The 18,833-nt window shown below is 42.9% G+C and overlaps 1 protein-coding gene across 6 annotated transcripts in view; it reads right to left on the bottom strand.

Moving 5' to 3' along the window:
• Window positions 1-18,833, bottom strand: part of SH3PXD2A (SH3 and PX domains 2A) — a 424,441-nt gene that overhangs the window by 341,617 nt on the left and 63,991 nt on the right. For all 6 annotated transcript variants that reach the window (XM_040361850.1, XM_040361852.1, XM_040361846.1 and 3 more), the window contains exon 2: window positions 18,530-18,610. In XM_040361850.1, coding sequence (XP_040217784.1) covers window positions 18,530-18,610 — 81 coding nt within the window. The remainder of the gene's footprint in view (window positions 1-18,529; window positions 18,611-18,833) is intronic.

Raw genomic sequence — 18,833 nt, 5'->3', positions numbered from 1 at the left:
GGCGAGAGCACGTAATATGACGTCCTCTCTCCCAGCCGCCACTAGGGGCGCGCGCGCGCCCCCCGCTCGCCCCCGACTCCCGTGCGTGTGCCTGGCGGGCGCGATCGCCGCCGGGCACACGCGATCGCGCGGTACAGAGCGGGGACCGGGAGCTGTGTGTGTAAACACACAGCTCCCGGTCCTGTCAGCAGGGGAAATGCTGATCTTCGGTTCATACAATGTATGAACCGAGGATCAGTGTTTCCCCTAGTGAGGCCACCCCCCCCCCACAGTAAGAACACACCCAGGCATACTTAACCCCTTCCCCGCCCCCTAGTGTTAACCCCTTCACTGCCAGTGGCATTTTTATAGTAATCCAATGCATTTTTATAGCACTGATCGCTATAAAAATGCCAATGGTCCCAAAAATGTGTCAAAAGTGTCCGAAGTGTCCGCCATAATGTCGCAGTACCGGAAAAAAAATCGCTGATCGCCGCCATTACTAGTAAAAAAAATATAATAAAAATGACATAAAACTACCCCCTATTTTGTAAACGCTATAACTTTTGCGCAAACCAATCAATAAACGCTTATTGCGATTTTTTTTTACGAAAAATATGTAGAAGAAAACGTATCGGCCTAAACTGAGGAAAAAAAATGTTTTTTTATATATTTTTGGGGGATATTTATTATAGCAAAATGTAAAAAATATTCATTTTTTTCAAAATTGTCGCTCTATTTTTGTTTATAGCGCAAAAACTAAAAACCGCAGAGGTGATCAAATACCACCAAAAGAAAGCTCTATTTGTGGGAAAAAAAGGACGCCAATTTTGTTTGGGAGCCACGTCGCACGACCGCGCAATTGTCTGTTAAAGCGACAGAGTCCCGAATCGCAAAAAGTACTCTGGTCTTTGGGCAGCAATATGGTCCGGGGGGTAAGTGGTTAAGGGAAAACACATGCAGTGATTTTCTTATTTAAAAAAAATATTGGTGGGAATGCAGAGAGCACTATGATTACTCATTGTTTTTGAGCTTTTGGTGGCATTTCTCTTATGGAGTGACAAGAATGGGTGTGAATTGAGAGACTGATTGGGGGGAGATCAGTCATGGCTATATTAACCCCAGTTTAAAGTGGAAGGTGCATTAGACCTTCTACATTTAGGTCATATTAAGAAGGTGACAGCATTTGATTGTTGGTGTCGGGCTAACACTATATATTGTGAAATTGGTTGCACAACTGTAAGTAGAGGTATCACAGATCTGAGAATCCACAAAACAGAAGACTGAGAAAAAAGAAATTGGGCTTTGCTTATTTTATTTTTATGGGATTCAGCGTTTTTTTACGTTTCACACTGAGGAGTTTTTCAGGTGGTACAGCGCTAAAAATAGCGCTGCTATACCGCCTGAAAAACTCCTGCCCAGCCTTCTCAATGTGAAAGCCCGACGGCTTTCAAACTGAGGCGATGTGCTGGCAGGAGAGAAAAAAAATCTCCTGCAAGCAGCATCTTTGGAGCGGTGAGAGGAATGGTATGTATACCGCTCCTTCCCATTTAAAACAATGGGAACCCGCGGTAATACCACCCGCAATGCGCCTCTGCAGAGGCGCATTGCGGGCGGTATTAACCCTTTATCGGCCGCTAGCGGCCGAATCCCGCGGCAATTCCCGCGGCAATTCCGACGGTATAGCGCTGCTATTTCTAGCGGCGCTATACCACCACCGCGCCTCCCGCCCCAGTGTGAAAGGGGCATAAGGGATTTCACTATATTGTTGTCAATGCGTGGTACTTTTTTTTTTTTTGATCATTTCTATGTGTGTGATTCTACTTTGTTTGTGTAGTTTTCCTAATCTGGGATTTCTTGCTTATTGAGAGTATAGCTGAATTTAGTCTGATGGTTGTTGTGAACATATTTACATATCTGTCAATTTCAAATTGCTTGCCCTAGTGATGGTTATGAAGGTCCCACCCCAAGCAGTCCAAGCCAAATGTTTTTTGCCTGCCTACAAGACTTACACCACAGACAGAGGATGGGTAATGCCACTAATACCAACAAGTTTTCTCTATAGCAGTGGTTCTCAACCTGGGGGTCGGGACCCCCTCGGGGGTCAAATGTTGATTTGCCAGGGGTCACCAAATCCTGGGCTGTTCTTGAAGTCCGCACTGCTCTCCCAGACTTTTCGCGGCCACCCAGGAGGGCTGTCCCTTGAGCCTGTGGCCACCCAGCTGGGCTGTTCCTGAAGCCCGCGGCCGCCCACTCAGCCTCATTGCAGCCACCCATTCGGTTCATGGCATGGCTGGCCCTATGTCCTGATTTCGACATAGGTGTCACTGCTGCGAGACACCACAAAGTTGGAGACACAGCGAAGCCGGAGACACAGTGAGTAAAACTACCTGTGATTATAGTTGCCATTAAAAGTCCCCACTACAGTTCTCAGATCATCAGATGACCTTGATCAAGAGCACCTAAGTTGGCTGATCAGAACACCCCACCACCAGCACTGCCACTCATCCCACCCCCCCAACAGCACTGCCATTGATCTCAATCCCCACCAGCACTGACACTCATCCTATTCCCTCCACCCTCCACCAAGGAGTAAGAGAAGGAATAAAAATTGAGAATACATCAAAGGGAGAAGAAAAATGGAGAGAAAGAATAAGAGAAATAACAAGAAAGACGGCTATAGAGAGGGATGGGGGGGAAAATTAGAATAGAGACATAAAAGGGAAAGAAAGGAGAAGAAAAAGTGGTAATGTACCATAAAATGTACCATGAGGGGTTTTAATACCGTATGAATTGAAGGGACTCAGGGAGCGCTAAATGTCCATGGGTTAGTGGGCGCAAATTACTTGTCTTGCCTTAGGTACTGACAACCTACGCTACGAAAATAATTTTACTGTTGGGGTCCCCACAACTTGGGAAATTTTATCAAGGGGTCACAGCACTAGAAAGGTTGAGAACCACTGCTCTATAGGATCTGTTGTGTTCATATTGGTTTCCTACTGTACAAAGTTTATTATGAAACAGAATATTTTGTCATAATATTTATATCCAACATTGTAGTAGTAAATATCAAGTTGCTGTTAGCAAATTCCTTACTCATGTGTTGATATAAGGAAGCATTTATTTGTAGAGGATGTGGGAAGGAAAGCACTGCACTTTGTATGTTTTTGTTTTTTGTTTAATAGTTTCTTGCTGATGACTGAGCTGCTGAACATCTGAATTAAATATCATGGATAGGAGGGAAGGGCTCAGCTTGTCTGAATTTGCAAATGGCAATTAATAAACTGCAGTGTAGTGCAAATAATCTTGCAGGGTGGGGTCTTGGCTGTGTGCTGTTCTTTTTTTAAAACACAGAAGCACGTTTTGCTGTTTTTGCTTTGGTAAAGCAAAAAAAAAATCTTTCTGAAGGCTCCCCAAGCACTCCAAAATACCTGGATTTTTTTTTACCTAATCCTGGGAGATATTCTGAGGTTGAATAGTTGCATGGGAAGAATACACTATGTACAGAAGTGTAAAGATCAACCTTGCAACACAGTTCTTTTGTAATTTCTCAAAACATCCCTTCAATGATGAGTAGAGGTAATGAGGAGGAATGGCATACTCTATCCACCACCTACAAAGCCCACTGTGAATATGTAATTATAGCTAATTCCTCCTGAGTTCTCTGATGGAGAGTTCTTGCAGCATGGCTCCAGAGGGAAGTTTGAACTTATATATTCCTCTCTAAACAGAAGATATAAAAAATTCGGCAAAGTGTTCATTTTCAAGTTTTCTCATTTCAGTTATATAGTACACCTGCTACAGATCTCTCTAACAAAGAGGGATATAAAGGTGGCCATAAACTGAACAAATTTTGCCCGATTCCTGATAAACCAGACAAAATTTGACTGATGACTGGCCCAATTACCACCCTCCCGCCTTTCATCTTTTGTCATCCTGTTTGGCTGAACAGTCGAGTGACAGGGACGGGTGCACGATCCCAGATGCACAGGCTCTGCGCACCTGTCTATGTGTATCTGTCAAACTCAGCTTTGCAGGCGAGAGCACACAGGTGATATGTCCTTTCACTAATATGGGTAGACTGCATGCAGCTCAGTCCTCGGACAGAAAAGTAAACAAAGGGGTTCTTCACGCTGTAATGGACTGAGGGAAAATTCACACATTACTTGAGATACGTTATCTGTGATCTTTGCAAGGAATAAAATGAATTTTCATAAATATACAGTCATACAGTAATCTTTAAAGCATTCTCGCTTTCCGTTTCCAGAATGGCCAAGCTTATCACATATATAATAAAACATGTATCCAGTTTGGTCTAGTATTTAAATCCTGAAGTCAGACTACCTGATCCTACACACATTTAAGAGAATGTCCTGAAGTTCAGAAAGCACAACATTTGATACAGTGCTGAAGGGTATGGGAAACAGCCACAATGATAATGGGAACAAAATGGGCTGCTATCAAATGTGCAACATATGATACAATGATACATTTAAAAGTGGAATGCAATTTTTTTGGACACTGAATATCAGCACTAGTTACATCTAAGAGCCTGTTCATACTAGTGCAATTTCTCATGCAGTGGCTGTTGTGCTGCACTGCACAACAATGGAAATTACATTATTTTCTATGTGCCCAGTCACATCAATGTAGGGCAGCTGCAGCACGTTTTTTAAAAAGGTACAGGCACTTTGGTGTAGTTGCAGTGTGATTTTGGCCCCATAGACTTCAATGGAAATGCACCAAGAAGCGCACGTAAACCGCATGTACATTTTTAGTGCATTTTTGGAAGTATTGTGTATAAAATCCAGTGTCAAAAAAGCATATGAAACATCAAAAAAAAATGTGGGATGTCGCACTACAAAAACACACTGAAAATTGCATCATGCTGCAGCTGCACTAGTGTGAACCCAGTATAAACTGGTAAAAAAGACCACTTTAATTTCAGAAAAAAACATATACATTGTGGGGGTTATTTACGAAAGGCAAATCCACTTTGCACTGCAAGTGCAAACTATAAGTGCAAAGTGTACTTGAAATTGCACTGAAAGTGCACTTGGAAGTGCAGTCGCTGTAAATCTGAGGGGTAGATCTGAAACGAGGGGAAGCTCGGCTGATTTTATTATCCAATCATGTGCAAGCTAAAATGCAGTTTTTTATTTTCCCCCTGGGATCTTGCAGTGCACTTGTAGTGCAAAGTAGATTTTAATTTAGTAAATAACACCCTGTGTGTGTCGATTTTTTTCTTATTAATTCTAAATCATTAAGCTTAGCATATGTGGAACGCTCACTAAACTTTTATATGTGTTTTCACTGCTGAGTAATACAAGCTACAGGCAAAGCCAATGATTAAAGTAGAACTAAAAGGCCAAAGTTTTTTTTATCCATTCTGGATAGCTTAAAGTGTTTGTTACCCTAAAAAAAAAAAAAGGAAGGAGGGGGGACCCTGCTCCTTTAAAATATGAATAACAGCACAGTGCTTGTGCTGTGTAATTTGGCCCCTTCTATCACCTCAAATACCTGGCTGATCCTGCCTGGCTATGCCCCCCCCCCCCCGTAAACTGACAATGGTCTATCATGGCTGCTGAGCCCTAACACCGTGGTCAGTTCTGCAGCTCTCCTTTGTCCTCTCCCCCTCCCTTCTCTGCCTATCAGCTCTGAAATAACTTAGCAATAACTTAGTAATAAAGCAACCCCCTGTCTTTCATAATACTAAGTGCCCTGTATACGTAATTACAATAAAAATAAAAAATAAAAAAATGCCAGAAATCTATCCCCTATTCTGTAGACACTAAAACTTTTGCACAAATCAATCAATATACGCTTATTGCGATTTGTTTTACCAAAAATATGTAGAAGAATACGTATCGGTCTAAACTGAGGAAATTTTTTTTTTTTTTTTTTAAATTGTGATATTTATTAAATCAAATTTTTTTAAATATTGTGGTTTTTTTTTTAATTGTCGCTCTTCTTTTGTTTATAGCGCAAAAAAAAAAAAATCGCAGAGATGATCAAATACCACCAAACGAAAGCTCTATTTGTGGGGGGAAAAAACAAAGATTTCATTTGGGTACAGTCTTGCTTCTGCTAGTTTTGACATCTTCTGAAAGGTCATGAAAACCATGCAAATAAATGAAAGTTATGGTCACAAATTTAACAGATAAGGACACAAAAGAAGGTAAAAACACCTGCCTAGAGCCATTTTATTATGTTCTGTACATTGGTGATGCTAGACACTGCATTGTTCATTAAGATTAGGAGTTAGAGTTCACATTTGGGTGATGTATGATCTCATGTAACCATTTTTAAATTTACGTCATTTACTACCGGTGGTGTCACAGCTTCCTGCTTTGTAAACTCCTATTCAGCTTGGTATCCTCCTACAGGAAGGAGCCTGAATAATCAGCGTGCTACACTGTATGGGATACAATCAAACCCATGAAGAGTAGAGCGGATATACGCTGGGATGGGAGGGGGACAAGCACAGTCACTAGCACTACTGTATTTGTCCTCATTTCCTCTCAAATCAATTGTTATAGTCTAAAGCCGTAGCTGTAAGCCATGACATTTATAATACTATGATTGGGAGCACAGTCTGGAAATATAGAACATATATTTCTGAACTGAATAAACCCAAATATAACATTCTTGCTTGTCGCAGACATCAGATGACAGCCAAGTGACAAGTGCTTCAGAGCAATTTTTAAAATTCATATACTGTATGCTTGGCTGACTACTTTGATCCCCAACAAGTGGCAAAGAATACCTTTCACAAACCCATGCAGTGTAAACTAACATATACAATGATAAAATGTACGAGTCGTGACCTTCAGGAAAACCTGTAAGTTCCAATGATACAGGCAGTTGATCTTCTAAATAAATCTGGACTTCCTGAAGTCAAAATGTGCATAATACTTTTATTTCTTATATTTCTAAATCAATTTTTTTTACATCAAAGGGTAACTGACATGTATGCATTTTTCATTACTCTGAAAAAAAAAACCTGTGACCCCCAAGCAAAAATTGTTGAAATTCCAATAATAAAAATAGGACTTTTTTGGGTACTACATCAATTGTTAAACAATACAATCAAATCTAAAAATCTTTATAATTTAATCTTATATTGTAAAAATCAGAATTTTCTAATAAGAAAATTCTGAAAATTCCATTGATGAATAATTTAGGCATTCGTCAAAGATTCAGAATCCTTTCCAATTACAATTTTACACCATCATTATTGTGCATATTGGATATTTCCAAGACCCAGAACGTTTCTCAGTGCGTTTCATGAATAAAATTCACTTCTTCAGGAGAAGACTTACATTGCATCGGAAATTGTATTCAGCAATTCTAAATATTATATTGTAACTTTATGGAAGAATAGAAGATGTTCCTAAGACCCGGTTCACACTGGGGCGACACGACAGGTGGCTCAGCCGCCTGACGTGTCGCGACCCATTCAATGCAATGGAACCGTTCTAATAGGAGCGACGCAAGTCGCTCCGACTTAGAAAAAGGTTCCTGTATGACTTCGGGGGCGGCTCGGGGCGACCTGCATTGACTTCTATACAGAAGTCGTTTTTCAAATCGCCTCTGAAGTCGTCCTCAGGACGACTTGCAGAGTCGCCCCAGAATTTGTGCCGCTGCTGTGTGAACCGACTCTAATTGGGGGAAAAAAATGATAAAAATGCTATTTCCCATTTTATTTAAAAATGAAAAGCACATTTATATTTGGAATTGTTACATGTTCTCCATTGGGAACATGTTACATGTTCCCCCCACTTTCAGGGTGGAACATGCAACATGTTTCCAATGCTGCAGCTGCCGCCCGATGCCCCTCCTCCCTGTGGCAGCAGTTCTCAATACTTGCTGCCACTGTTTGAAAAACAGCGTGGATGTGAGGGGCTTCGCCCACACGGCCGCATCAATCAGACACACAGCTCTGTGTGTCTGAATAACCCACAAGCCCTGTCATCCTTAGCGGCTGTCGGCTTGTAGTTCTCAGTGAACTACCATGACGCTGTGGAGCGCTGTGGTAATTCACTGAGTCTTCCTGTCAGCAAGTATCGGCTTACCCGTATGGGATGTATGGGTAAGCCGATACACTGACAGTGCGCTGGAGACCTGCATGGCATCAGCAATCTTCTGATCACTGGTGCATTGCTTTCCAGACTCCTGCTACAAAAAATAAATGCACATTACCTGCATAAAAATGTGCAATTATAATTTTTTTTTTTTTAAGGAACCTATCCTTTAAGTATCCTACAGGCAGAGAATGCTTTTTACAATTATGTTAACAGCCTGAAATTCTAGCAGCATGAATAACTCACAAACAATTAAGTGTAATACTATAAAGATGAGAACATGCAATTTGCAAGTTTAAGCAGGACAGGTTGATATTACACAACATAATAGTAGCCAATTACGATTACAACATGTCTGACAGCGAAATAAGTATTTAGAAAACATCAGCACTCAAATTCTAGATCATTCGCCTACTGTACACAGAAAATACAAAGTGAAAGTTTTTAGGAGGACACAGTGCACTAATCAAAGAAAGGCATTCACGAGGAGGCGCATGCGCGGCGGACTCCGGGATGGCAGCCTAAGCCAGGAGCTCCGCACTACCGCAGCTGATCGGGTCGCCTAGCGGGGGACACAGATCACTGAGACACATTCTGGCACCATCCGACGGCGGAGTGTCCAGGGATCCCCCCGATGTCCGCTGGTTTGGCCCGGAGAGACCTGGGACCGCAATTCAGCGCAGAAGCCAGGGGAGCCGAATCCAAAATGGCGGGCACCATGCAGCGACACACGCCGCTCGTGGAGGACGCGCCGAGATCAGCCAGGGGCTGCCACTACTTTTATCTACACCCCGAAGACTCCTGTGAGTATTCCTCAGGCTGTGGCACCTTCCCCAGCCTCCACAGAATCACTCATTGGGCAGACTATGGAGGAATTGCTGACTCTCCTTTGGGGCCTAGCTCTGCCCAGACCTCAGATAGGCCTGATCTTGCTTCCCTGGCACAAACAGCAGTCCTTACAGTCCCTGATCTTATTTCTCACCTGACTGCATTATTGGACAAGGGCCTCACACAAACTGCTGCTCAGATCACTGGTGATATCAGGAAGGATTTTCAAATGCTGGGTGCAAGGATGGACACTATTGAAAACAAGCTAGATATGACTGTTTCCAGAACCATACAGAATTCTGATCATATTCAGGTCCTTCAGGATCAATTGGATTTCGCTTTGTCCAAGATTGATGACCTTGAAAACAGGTCCAGGAGAGAAAATTTTCGCATCAGAGGTCTTCCAGAATCGATCACGGACACTGTAACAGTTGTGCAAGACTTTCTCAAGCAATTGATACCAAACATCCATTTGCATAAGTTAGAGATTGATTGAGCTCATAGATCTTTAGGCCCTCCTAGAAAGGACGGTCTTCCCAGAGACATTGTGGTGAAACCGCATTTCTTTTCCATCAAAGAAGAGGTGATGAAGCCAAGTCGCTCACAATCTTCTTTATCTTGTCGCGGTCACGCTATTCAAGTCTTTGCTGACCTATCGCCAACAACTATACAAAAAAGGAGATCTCTGAAACCTCTACTGAATATCCTGTCTCAGCGTTAGATAAAATACAGGTGGGCTTTCCCCTTTGCCCTGAAGTTTGATCTCATGGGGAAAACACACTCTTTCCGTAGCCTCCAGGAGGGGGAAACGACTTCTGCTGGACCTACACCTTATTTCTCAAGATGCAATGATGGACTTTGCCTACTCCAATTCTGGTTCTGCAAAACGCCCGTCTCCAATGAGCCCACTTACCGGTGTCTGGAACAAACCTAAATCCAAACGACCTAAGAATGCTGGGCCACCTTAATGCTTCGAGGTCTTGGGGCTCCTTATTACACCTTTTTCCTCCAAGATCGTTGGGAATGTGTTTTTTTTTTCACTACATATTCTTTTTTCCTTGATCCACTCTGGGATAATTGTTTTTTCTCTGCATATACTTTTCTTTTGCTACGAAAAATTTAATTTGGACTTTTGCTCATTTGCCTTGTGTTCTGTTTTTCAGCTAACATGTTCTTTCATTTAATAGCTGCTCCCATGCGGAGTATTCTAGTTCCCCATACTTTAGCAATTACTTAACCTTTTTTTTTTAGGCGATATGCTGCTGGGGTAGTTTTGCTGTGCCTCCACCTAATCCATGGACCAGGTTTTCCCTTCTCCGTGGATTAGGTTGCCACCCCTTAAGCAGGGTGTGGACATGTCTTGTGACTTTGATAGCGACAGGCTATTTTGTCCCTGTTGCTCACTCAGGACCTCAAAAGTCCTGAGCTTATCTCTTCTCTCTCATTTTCTTTTATTCTTTCTTACCTGTTTCTCTTTTTAAGCCCTCCGCCGGCCTCCTAACAGAAGGTACATCTCTCTGGGTTTGTCCTCTCCTCATGACGCTAAGTCTCACGGCAGAATTCTGAACTTCCTACAGGTAGGTGGAACTTGGTTGTTGATAGATCCCACTTCTAGGCTCCATGACTTATATTCCTTTGTATCCTATTACGCCCCTAATTCATGCCAATCTAAATTTTTCCAGACTCTCTTTAAGACTCTAGATCCCCACCTTGAGGGTACGATTATTTTCGGTGGAGATTCTAGCCTTGCTTTTGACAAGAGTGTAGACAAATCTAAGCCTCTGCATGCAAAAATTGTCCGCCCAGACAGGATTGGTTCCAAAGTAGCAAAAATGATTTACCAGCAGGGCCTCATATATATTTGGAAGGAAATGAATCCTACAACGATAGATTATCCTATTCTAGGATAGACCATCTTTTGGTCTCTAATGTTTTTATTCCCTTTGTTCTTAAATCATATATTTCTGACACGGTATGGTCGGATCATTACATAGTAATTATGGGCCTGATCCACAGCCAGCGGCGCAAATTAATATTCTCAAAACTTATGTCATTTAAGTTACGGCGCCCTAATTTGGTGTCGTAAGTGCCGTATCCACAGCGCATTTGCTCACAAAATTGCGCAAGCGTAACTTAAATCCCGAGGCGTAAGGCGGGGTTATTGCAAGTGGGAAGGAAGTGGGCATGCTTCATTGTAATGAGCCGTCACCCCATGCAAATGAAGGGCCGGCCGTACTGCGCATGCGCGCACGAATCTGCTTCTCACTGGGCATGTGCAGAACTTGGCTTGGCGCAATCAGTGAGATAGGTAAAAGGCCAAGCGTACTTAGTTTGAGGATCATCCTGTGTATAAATAGCCCCAGACAAACACACTTCCCTTGCAAAAGTATTTCCCTATGTTCCCCATCCTAGAGCAAGTTGCTTCTGCTCTGAACGTTTGTCGGTGTTTGTTGGTGAGTTGTGTGTGATAGAGAAGTGTTGGAGGAGTATTAGATTGTAGTTGGTGTTTGTTTCTGCTAAGTGTATTTTCTGTTTGTTTTTTTCTGAGTGTATTTATTTTATTTTTTTCTGATTGTATTTTGTGTTTGTTATTTGCTGATTGTATTTTGTGTTTGTTTTTTGCGTGTTTGTTTTTGAATTTGTAGTAGCTGTCTGCTTGTGTGTTTTGCTTTTTGTGTGTTTCTTCTGTGAGTTTTTTTGTTTGTTTGTTTGTTGTGTGTGTATTTTTGTTTGTTTGTCCTGTGAGTTTCTTCTTGTTGCTGAGTGGTGTCTGTGATGGCACCCAAGTGCAGGAAGCTCAATTTTAATCAAGTAGAGAAGCAAATTCTTGCTCGGGCCATCGTCCAATATGGCCGATATTTACATGGCCCTGATAGCCGGAACACCTCCCCGGCCCAAAGGAAGGTGATTCTAAAAAAGGTTACGGATCAGATCAATGCAGCAGGGGGGGGAGACGAGGACCCCCGCTGGCATCCAAAAAAAGATCAACGATCTAAAGAGCGTGGTCCGTAATAAGGTGGCAAAGATCACTGCCCATACCACGGGCACTGGAGGAGGGGGACCCTGTCCCATCCGTCTGAGTGAGGAGGAATGGGCAGTGGCCCGGTGTTTCCAGCCAGAGCAGGTGGTGGGCCTGCGTGGATATCAGTCAGGTGTTCCTGTGAGGCCAGGTAAGTTTTTGGTTTTTCTATCTGGTGATTAGCATGTGTGGGTGGGGGAAGGGAAGATGTGCCAAGTGTGTGGATCCTCAAACCTGTGATTGTTTTGTGTCCTCCACAGATGACCAGGAGATTGCTGGCCCATCAGGCCAGGCTGCTGCACCACCCCAAGGACAAGAGGCTGCTGCACCACCCCAAGGACAAGAGGCTGCTGAGGAGTCCCAAGAAGGGCAGGATTCCCCAGGGGAGGGGAGTGGCCAAACCTCCCCTCATGAGGAGGTTGAGGGGGAGGAGGATGAGGGGGAGGAGGATGAGGGGGTGGAGGAAGAAGATCTTGAGATTGGCCGGGAAGTCCTTTTGGCCTCGGATAGGATGACCCTTGAGGCTACCCATGAGGCTACCCCAGAGCCTACCCCAGAGGCTGGCAGCAGTCAGGCCACCATCAGGGGTAGCCCCTCCCACTCCTCCCCCAACAGGCCGCAACCCACAAGGGTCACTCTCCCCCCTCCTCCCCCCAGGCCACAAGCCTCAGGGGCAGGCAGGATGGTGACCCAGGAGACAAGGGGGGTGGCCGAGCGTCTGCCGGCCAGTCTGCAGAAGGACAATGCCCGGCAGACCCGCCATCTGGGTCAGATAAAAGAGACTCTGACCCAGATGGAGCACAGCCTGGGTGTAATGAAGGAGTCACTCAGTGATGTGGCCACAAACTCATTGGCGGTCATCACATGCTTGTGTGAGCTGCAGACCGCCACAACAGGCGTGGCCCAGGAGGTGACTGCCCTGGCCCAGGCTGTGCAGGACAATACCAGGGCTGTGCAGGACAATACCAGGGCTGGCCAGGCCAATTCGGCTGCCCTCACTCTCTGTCTGACAAGGATAGCAGTGGCCTTGGAGGGCAGGCCAGCAGGAGGACAGACACCAGGGGAGGCTCCTCCTTCCCGTGCTCACACCCCCCCATGAAGATACTCCCTCCCCTGCTAACACCCCCCCCACTAAGATACTCCCTCCCCTGCTAACACCCCCCCATGAAGATCCTCCGGTTGGCCGTGCCCGTGGGCAGCCCAGACGGAGCAATCGCCGCCGCAATTAATTTGCAGGGGTACTTTTTATTTTTTATGATTTATTTTTTTATTTTTATGATTTTGTTTATTATACTGTACTTATGATTTGGTTTATGTGTGTGAATGATGTGTGAATGTGGGGGGGGGGGTGGCATTCCTGATTAAATAAGGGTGTCACCCTCAGTTTTGGAGGACCAGGGAGAAGTGATCCCAGGTCCCTGAATGGTGTATGAATGCACAGTAACAGAATTGGAGCCGTGGCGTGGCGTTACTGCTCCCAAGTACCAATGGGGGGGGGGGGAGTTGGATCTAATCCAATTAGATGTGCATGTGATGTGTCTGTGCTAGGGACCACAGTGGTGTGCATTCATGCATTCTCATTGTGACATAATTAATGTGTGTGTTTACTGTGCAAAGATGCATTCTGCGAGGCTTCTCCTGACTGCTGTTCCCTCAGAAGAGGGGGTACCCTCGGTCACTGAAGTCACTAGTCTAGCTATGCGCATGGATGCCCCTGGCATGTTGGCATACAGATTGTAGTCCAGCAAGTGTGTGTGCTCAGCTCTTTCTTAATGGTGTTGCTTTAGCTGACCTTTACACGGCATGTGTAAAATTAGGGCACCTTTTATAAAGTGTAAATTTACACATTGAAACTAACAGAAGCGCACAGGGCGTAATCTACGGCGCACACACTTAATTTTGTGGAAGGAAAATCACCGCTCAAGGTGGGTCTGCTATAGGGTTATACACAGGTGTAGGATTCCAAGGGTGCTGGCAGTGCACTAGGCAAGCATTGGCGTAAAATGAAGGATGGATGGCCGAACTCCAAACCAAACAGGTTGTCTTTATTTAAACGAACAGCAAAAACATACCAGATCACAGCAACAGAAACAGGAGGATAACCGAAGTTTCGCACTGACTTAGTGCTTATTCATGGCTTTTTCATTATTAATCAGCTGGTGCACATGCAGAGTCCTAATTAGCAAAGCTGGAGGGAAGGGGGAGTGGTTACAGCTGGGGGTTGTGGCACAGCACGTCAGGTTATAATAACCAATTAATGGAGGTCGAGGAGACAGTGATCAAATTTGGAGACAAAACTTATTCAAAAGACATCAGCATTAATGTCTGCCAAATTAGCAGTTATTTGTATGTTCAGCAAAGCCCAGCATATTCTGGATACAGTTTCTATAGGCTGTGACAGGCAAGGCCATGTCAATGTGAAAATGTAGGAGAAATTTACATAGGATTCACATTCAGGGCCAGTTCACATCACATGCAGTGCAGTGCATTCTTTTCTGCAACAAAAACACATGGAAAGTAGGTTATATGGTTTCCATCGGCATAGTTCACACCAGTGTGATCAGTTCCAGGGCTTTCCAGTTTCAGGGGGAAAAAAAGTAGAACATACTGCATTTTTCCAGCACTGGAACACGGTAAAATGCATCAGAAACACGCCGGAATCCTGAACACTGTCTCCAGCCTCGCCATTATTATGTGTGCATGGACACATAGGCTAACATGGATGGGGCCTTCAGAGGCAGAAAGTCAAACACCCTTAAAAATGGCATTGTTGTTGTCCAGTGTGCTTGAGAACTTAAACTTTTTTTCTTAATTACTCAATTTTCACCCTGTCTCCCCTATCACAGTTCTGTGTTGCTGGTCTCCTGTAACCTCTTTGGATGCCATTTCTCAGAGCGGGTTTCCTCATGGAGACAGCAATGGATCATAACTGCAAAATGAGTCTTGAAAAGACTGATTTTAGGCTCCTGTGTGACTGAGTGACCACAATGGGGACATAATACTGTCCTCCCACAACAGAAAGTGCCTGAAAATGGACCTTTATGGCAGAATTATTTTAATAAAAAGCTGCAGATTTAAAAACACAGAAATTACTTTCAAAGCTATATAAAGTTTTTATGAGATTTTAGGGATTGGGTTTATATATACTTTTAGTCCGTTCAAATTATAAGAGGTTTAAGAAACAGACGGGGGTCTAAGACCCCATACACCCTATACAACTTTTGTTGTCTGATTTTCTTTAGATTTACCAAAACCATGTTGTGAAATGGCCTGCCTGATTGCATACAAAATTTAAGCTCTTAAGGCCTGTACACACGACTGGATTTTACGAAAATAATTGTCTGATGGATGTGTTGTGTCGGATAATCCGACCGTGTGTATGCTCACAACTGTTGGCTGAATTAACAACAACAAATGTTGGCTGTTCATGCTCACCAACTGTCTGACAATAAATGTGTTTCGTCGGATTATCCGATCGTGTGTACACAAATCCATCGGGCTAAAATCCAAAGTACAAACACGCATGCTCCGTACCAATGCTAACCATCAGACAAAATTAAGTTGCCCAAAGGGTGGCGCTAAAGAGCAGAAAAACCACGTAGTTTCGTGAATGTTGGATGAAAAATTTCTGCCGTCTGTATGCAGAACAAGTTTACAGCCAACACCCTTCGGACAAAAATCCACTGATTTGTCTGATGGAAGGTTTGACCTCCATATTATATGGTTTTGGTAAATCTAAAGGAGAAAAAAAAGAAAATTGTATAGTGTGTATCCAGCTTTAACCTCCCTGGCGGTATGATTCTTTCAGAAAAAACATGCTGAAAGCGGTACCATTATTTGCAAGGAAATTTGGCGTTTTATATTGTAGGTCTGTAATTCTTAGGAATAACTCACTTAAATCTGACCAAACAAGCTTCTAATAGGCATCCCGGGTATGACATTTTTTTTAAAACAAAATTATAAATTATAATATAATAAATAATTATAAATAATTATAACAAATAATAATATAATTATAATAAAAATTATTCAATAATGTAATCAAATCAAAATCACTGAAATTTGCTCAGTTGCAGAATTGTTGCTGTCATTTTTTTTTTTTTTTATGACGAATTTCCCCACAAATCGCTATCGCACAATTCTGCAAGTGATTATAATTTATTATCGCTGTTTTTTAGCTGATCTAAAACTATTTTTGACATAAAGGGACACTTTTGGTTGCTATGGACAATCTACAGTTTGCAGGGAGAAAGAAACGTTTTTATTATATAAAATGACATGCATGACACAGGACAGACCACTAGGGACAAGGGGGGTGTGTTTTTTTTACATACAGTACTGTAATCTATAAGATTACAGTATACTGTATGTATAGTGTTTGTTTACTTTTTTGAATTTGTCGCCGTTCTCCGTCCCCGTGCGTCGTAACGTCGCAGGGAACGGAGATCGGCGTCACACGGAGGCACTGTGTGAATCGAGCGAGGTCCTGCTCGCTCACACAGCGCGGTGGCATCGCTGGATCCAGGGACAAGGTAAGTAAAACTCCCTGTACATCCAGCGAGGCGAGCCCGAGTCTGACTCGGGGTTACCGATCCTAGCCCAAAAATCTCACCCCGAGTCAGACTCGGGAACACCGCCCAGGAGGTTAAAGGAGAACAAGTCAAATTGAAATAAAGTACACCTCATATCTATCCACATTGCCTGCACTGAAAAACTCTCTAAATGAGACTCATCAAAAGGAATCAAGAAAGTTACCTAAAGCTCTGCTCAGAGGTCAGCACAAAGTCTTGTATTAGCAATGCACTTTCCAGACTTCAACAAGTTGCACTGACAAACACTAACACTAAATTCATGTATTTTACAGACCAACAAGTGAAAAAGGAGTTAAATCTAAAATGGTTCATTAACTTTACTTAATATAGTAGGAGGCAGAACATTAAAGCAGTGGGCGCCTTCCATTGACGCTAGGAACCAGTTTGCTTATCAATAGCAGCTTTCAAGGCTCATTCTCCAATACTGAGACAACATTTCCTGTCCATAACACTGACTCCATTGACAGGGTTCGCCTGATGAGAACTTTTTCAAATCTACCAGGAAAGGCCAGGAGACCCAAAGAACAGACCCCAGAAAAATGGTCACACAATCCCCAGTTATTTATACATATATAAAAAAGCTGCTCCTTAGTCAGGAATTGTAAGAGTGTAAGGTGTATATATTTGTTGTCTGCCTCATTCCCTGACAAGCTTCATTAGAGCACCCAGCATTCTAAATCAGATACGTTCAGAAAAAGTCACCCTTATTATGTCATAATCTGAGACAGAAGCTGCAATGCATTTCTTACTTAGTGAAAAAACAAAAACATTTTGTTTCCGCTAAAACTCATATAACAACATCAAATGTAGATTTTATGGAAGGAGAGGCCTTGGGATCAGTAACTGCCCAGAATGGGCACATCTGTTAAATAACCAAGGAGAGTGATATTTGCTCTTTCAACCTTTTATTTTATTTTTTTTCATAATAATTTAGGAATCGGAAAAAAATGTCAATGTAAAATGAAAGGATTGTTCTATTTACTAAAAGCTACATTCCGCTGAATTTTTATATTGTACATATTTTTAAAGGAGGCTATAACAACCAGCTCTCAAAAACTCCCAAAACGAGAGGGTTCCCAGAGGCATTTTCCGACTGTAAAAATGCTCCAATATCATATGTTTTTGATCTATTAAAAAGAAAAAAAAAGCTGAAAAACTGCAATAAACGCAATTGCAAACCATTGAAAAACTTTCAAAAATTCACTGCAAAGCTACTGGCGTTTTTATAACATTAATATAACATCCAGTGTGCATGAGGCCTAAAAATTTTAAGTCAGCAGCTACACATAGGGGGTTATTTTTATGAAAGGCAAATCCACTTTGCACTACAAGTGCACTGCAAGTACACTTAAAATGTGCAATCGTTGTAGATCACTGTAAATCTGAGGGGAAGCTCTGAAATGAGGGGAAGCTCTGCTGATTTTATCATCCAATCATGTTTAAGCTAAAATGCTGTTTTTTATTTTCCTTGCATGTCCCCCTCGGATCTACAGTGACTGCACTTCCAAATGCACTTTCAGTGCACTTGTAGTGCAAAGTGGATTTGCCTTTCGTAAATAATCCCCATACTGTAGCTGCTGACTTTTAACATTAGGACACTTACCTGTCCTGGAGTCCAGCGATGCCGGCACTGCAGCCAATGTTTACATCAGCTGGTCAGGTGCTGCTGCTGCCATTGCTGGTAAGGGTACCCAGCAGTGTATCCTTTCAGCTTCACGGCTGGGTCCCCACTGCGCATGCGCGAAGCGCATTGCGCTCTCTCACTGGCCCTGCAGAAGGGGAGGGAGCAGGGGGGGGCTAGCTTCTGCCGTACTTCACTGTGTCCCGGTCTCCTGGAAGAAGGGACAGGCCGCTCCCCCTTCCCCCCCTGAAAGGTTCCAAATGTAGTACTGGAGGGGGGAATCAGATACGCGGAAGTTCCACTTTTTGGTGGAACTCTGCTTTAAGGACACAAAAATAAAATCCTGATTCTACTGATAAGCAACAAAAAATTACTGTACTGTATGACTATATGCCGGAAGACCTACCTGAAGGTCAAAGAATTTGCTGTATCTTCTATAGATTGTATGAGATGTTGAATCTGACCAGGTTACTTTTATGATGTACACCTGTGAAGATATAAAGGCGAGATGTTACTGATTTAGAAAAGGCCTGTTACACAATGCTATACACACAAAAACACAAAAAAAATGATGGGAAAAAAACAAGGAAAAAAAATAAAATGAATACATACTTTGCAATCATTAGGAACACTTTTAAAACATGCTTATTATTTAATGCAGCAGCTCTTATCTACCAATCAGATTTCTCTCTGCTAAAATCAGATCATTA

The sequence above is a fragment of the Rana temporaria genome, chromosome 8, assembly GCF_905171775.1.
Source record: "Rana temporaria chromosome 8, aRanTem1.1, whole genome shotgun sequence".
In the NCBI taxonomy this organism is placed as follows: Eukaryota; Metazoa; Chordata; class Amphibia; order Anura; family Ranidae; genus Rana; species Rana temporaria.
The sequence above is the reverse complement of the archived record's forward strand: the minus strand, read 5'-3'. Positions and strand labels throughout refer to the sequence as shown.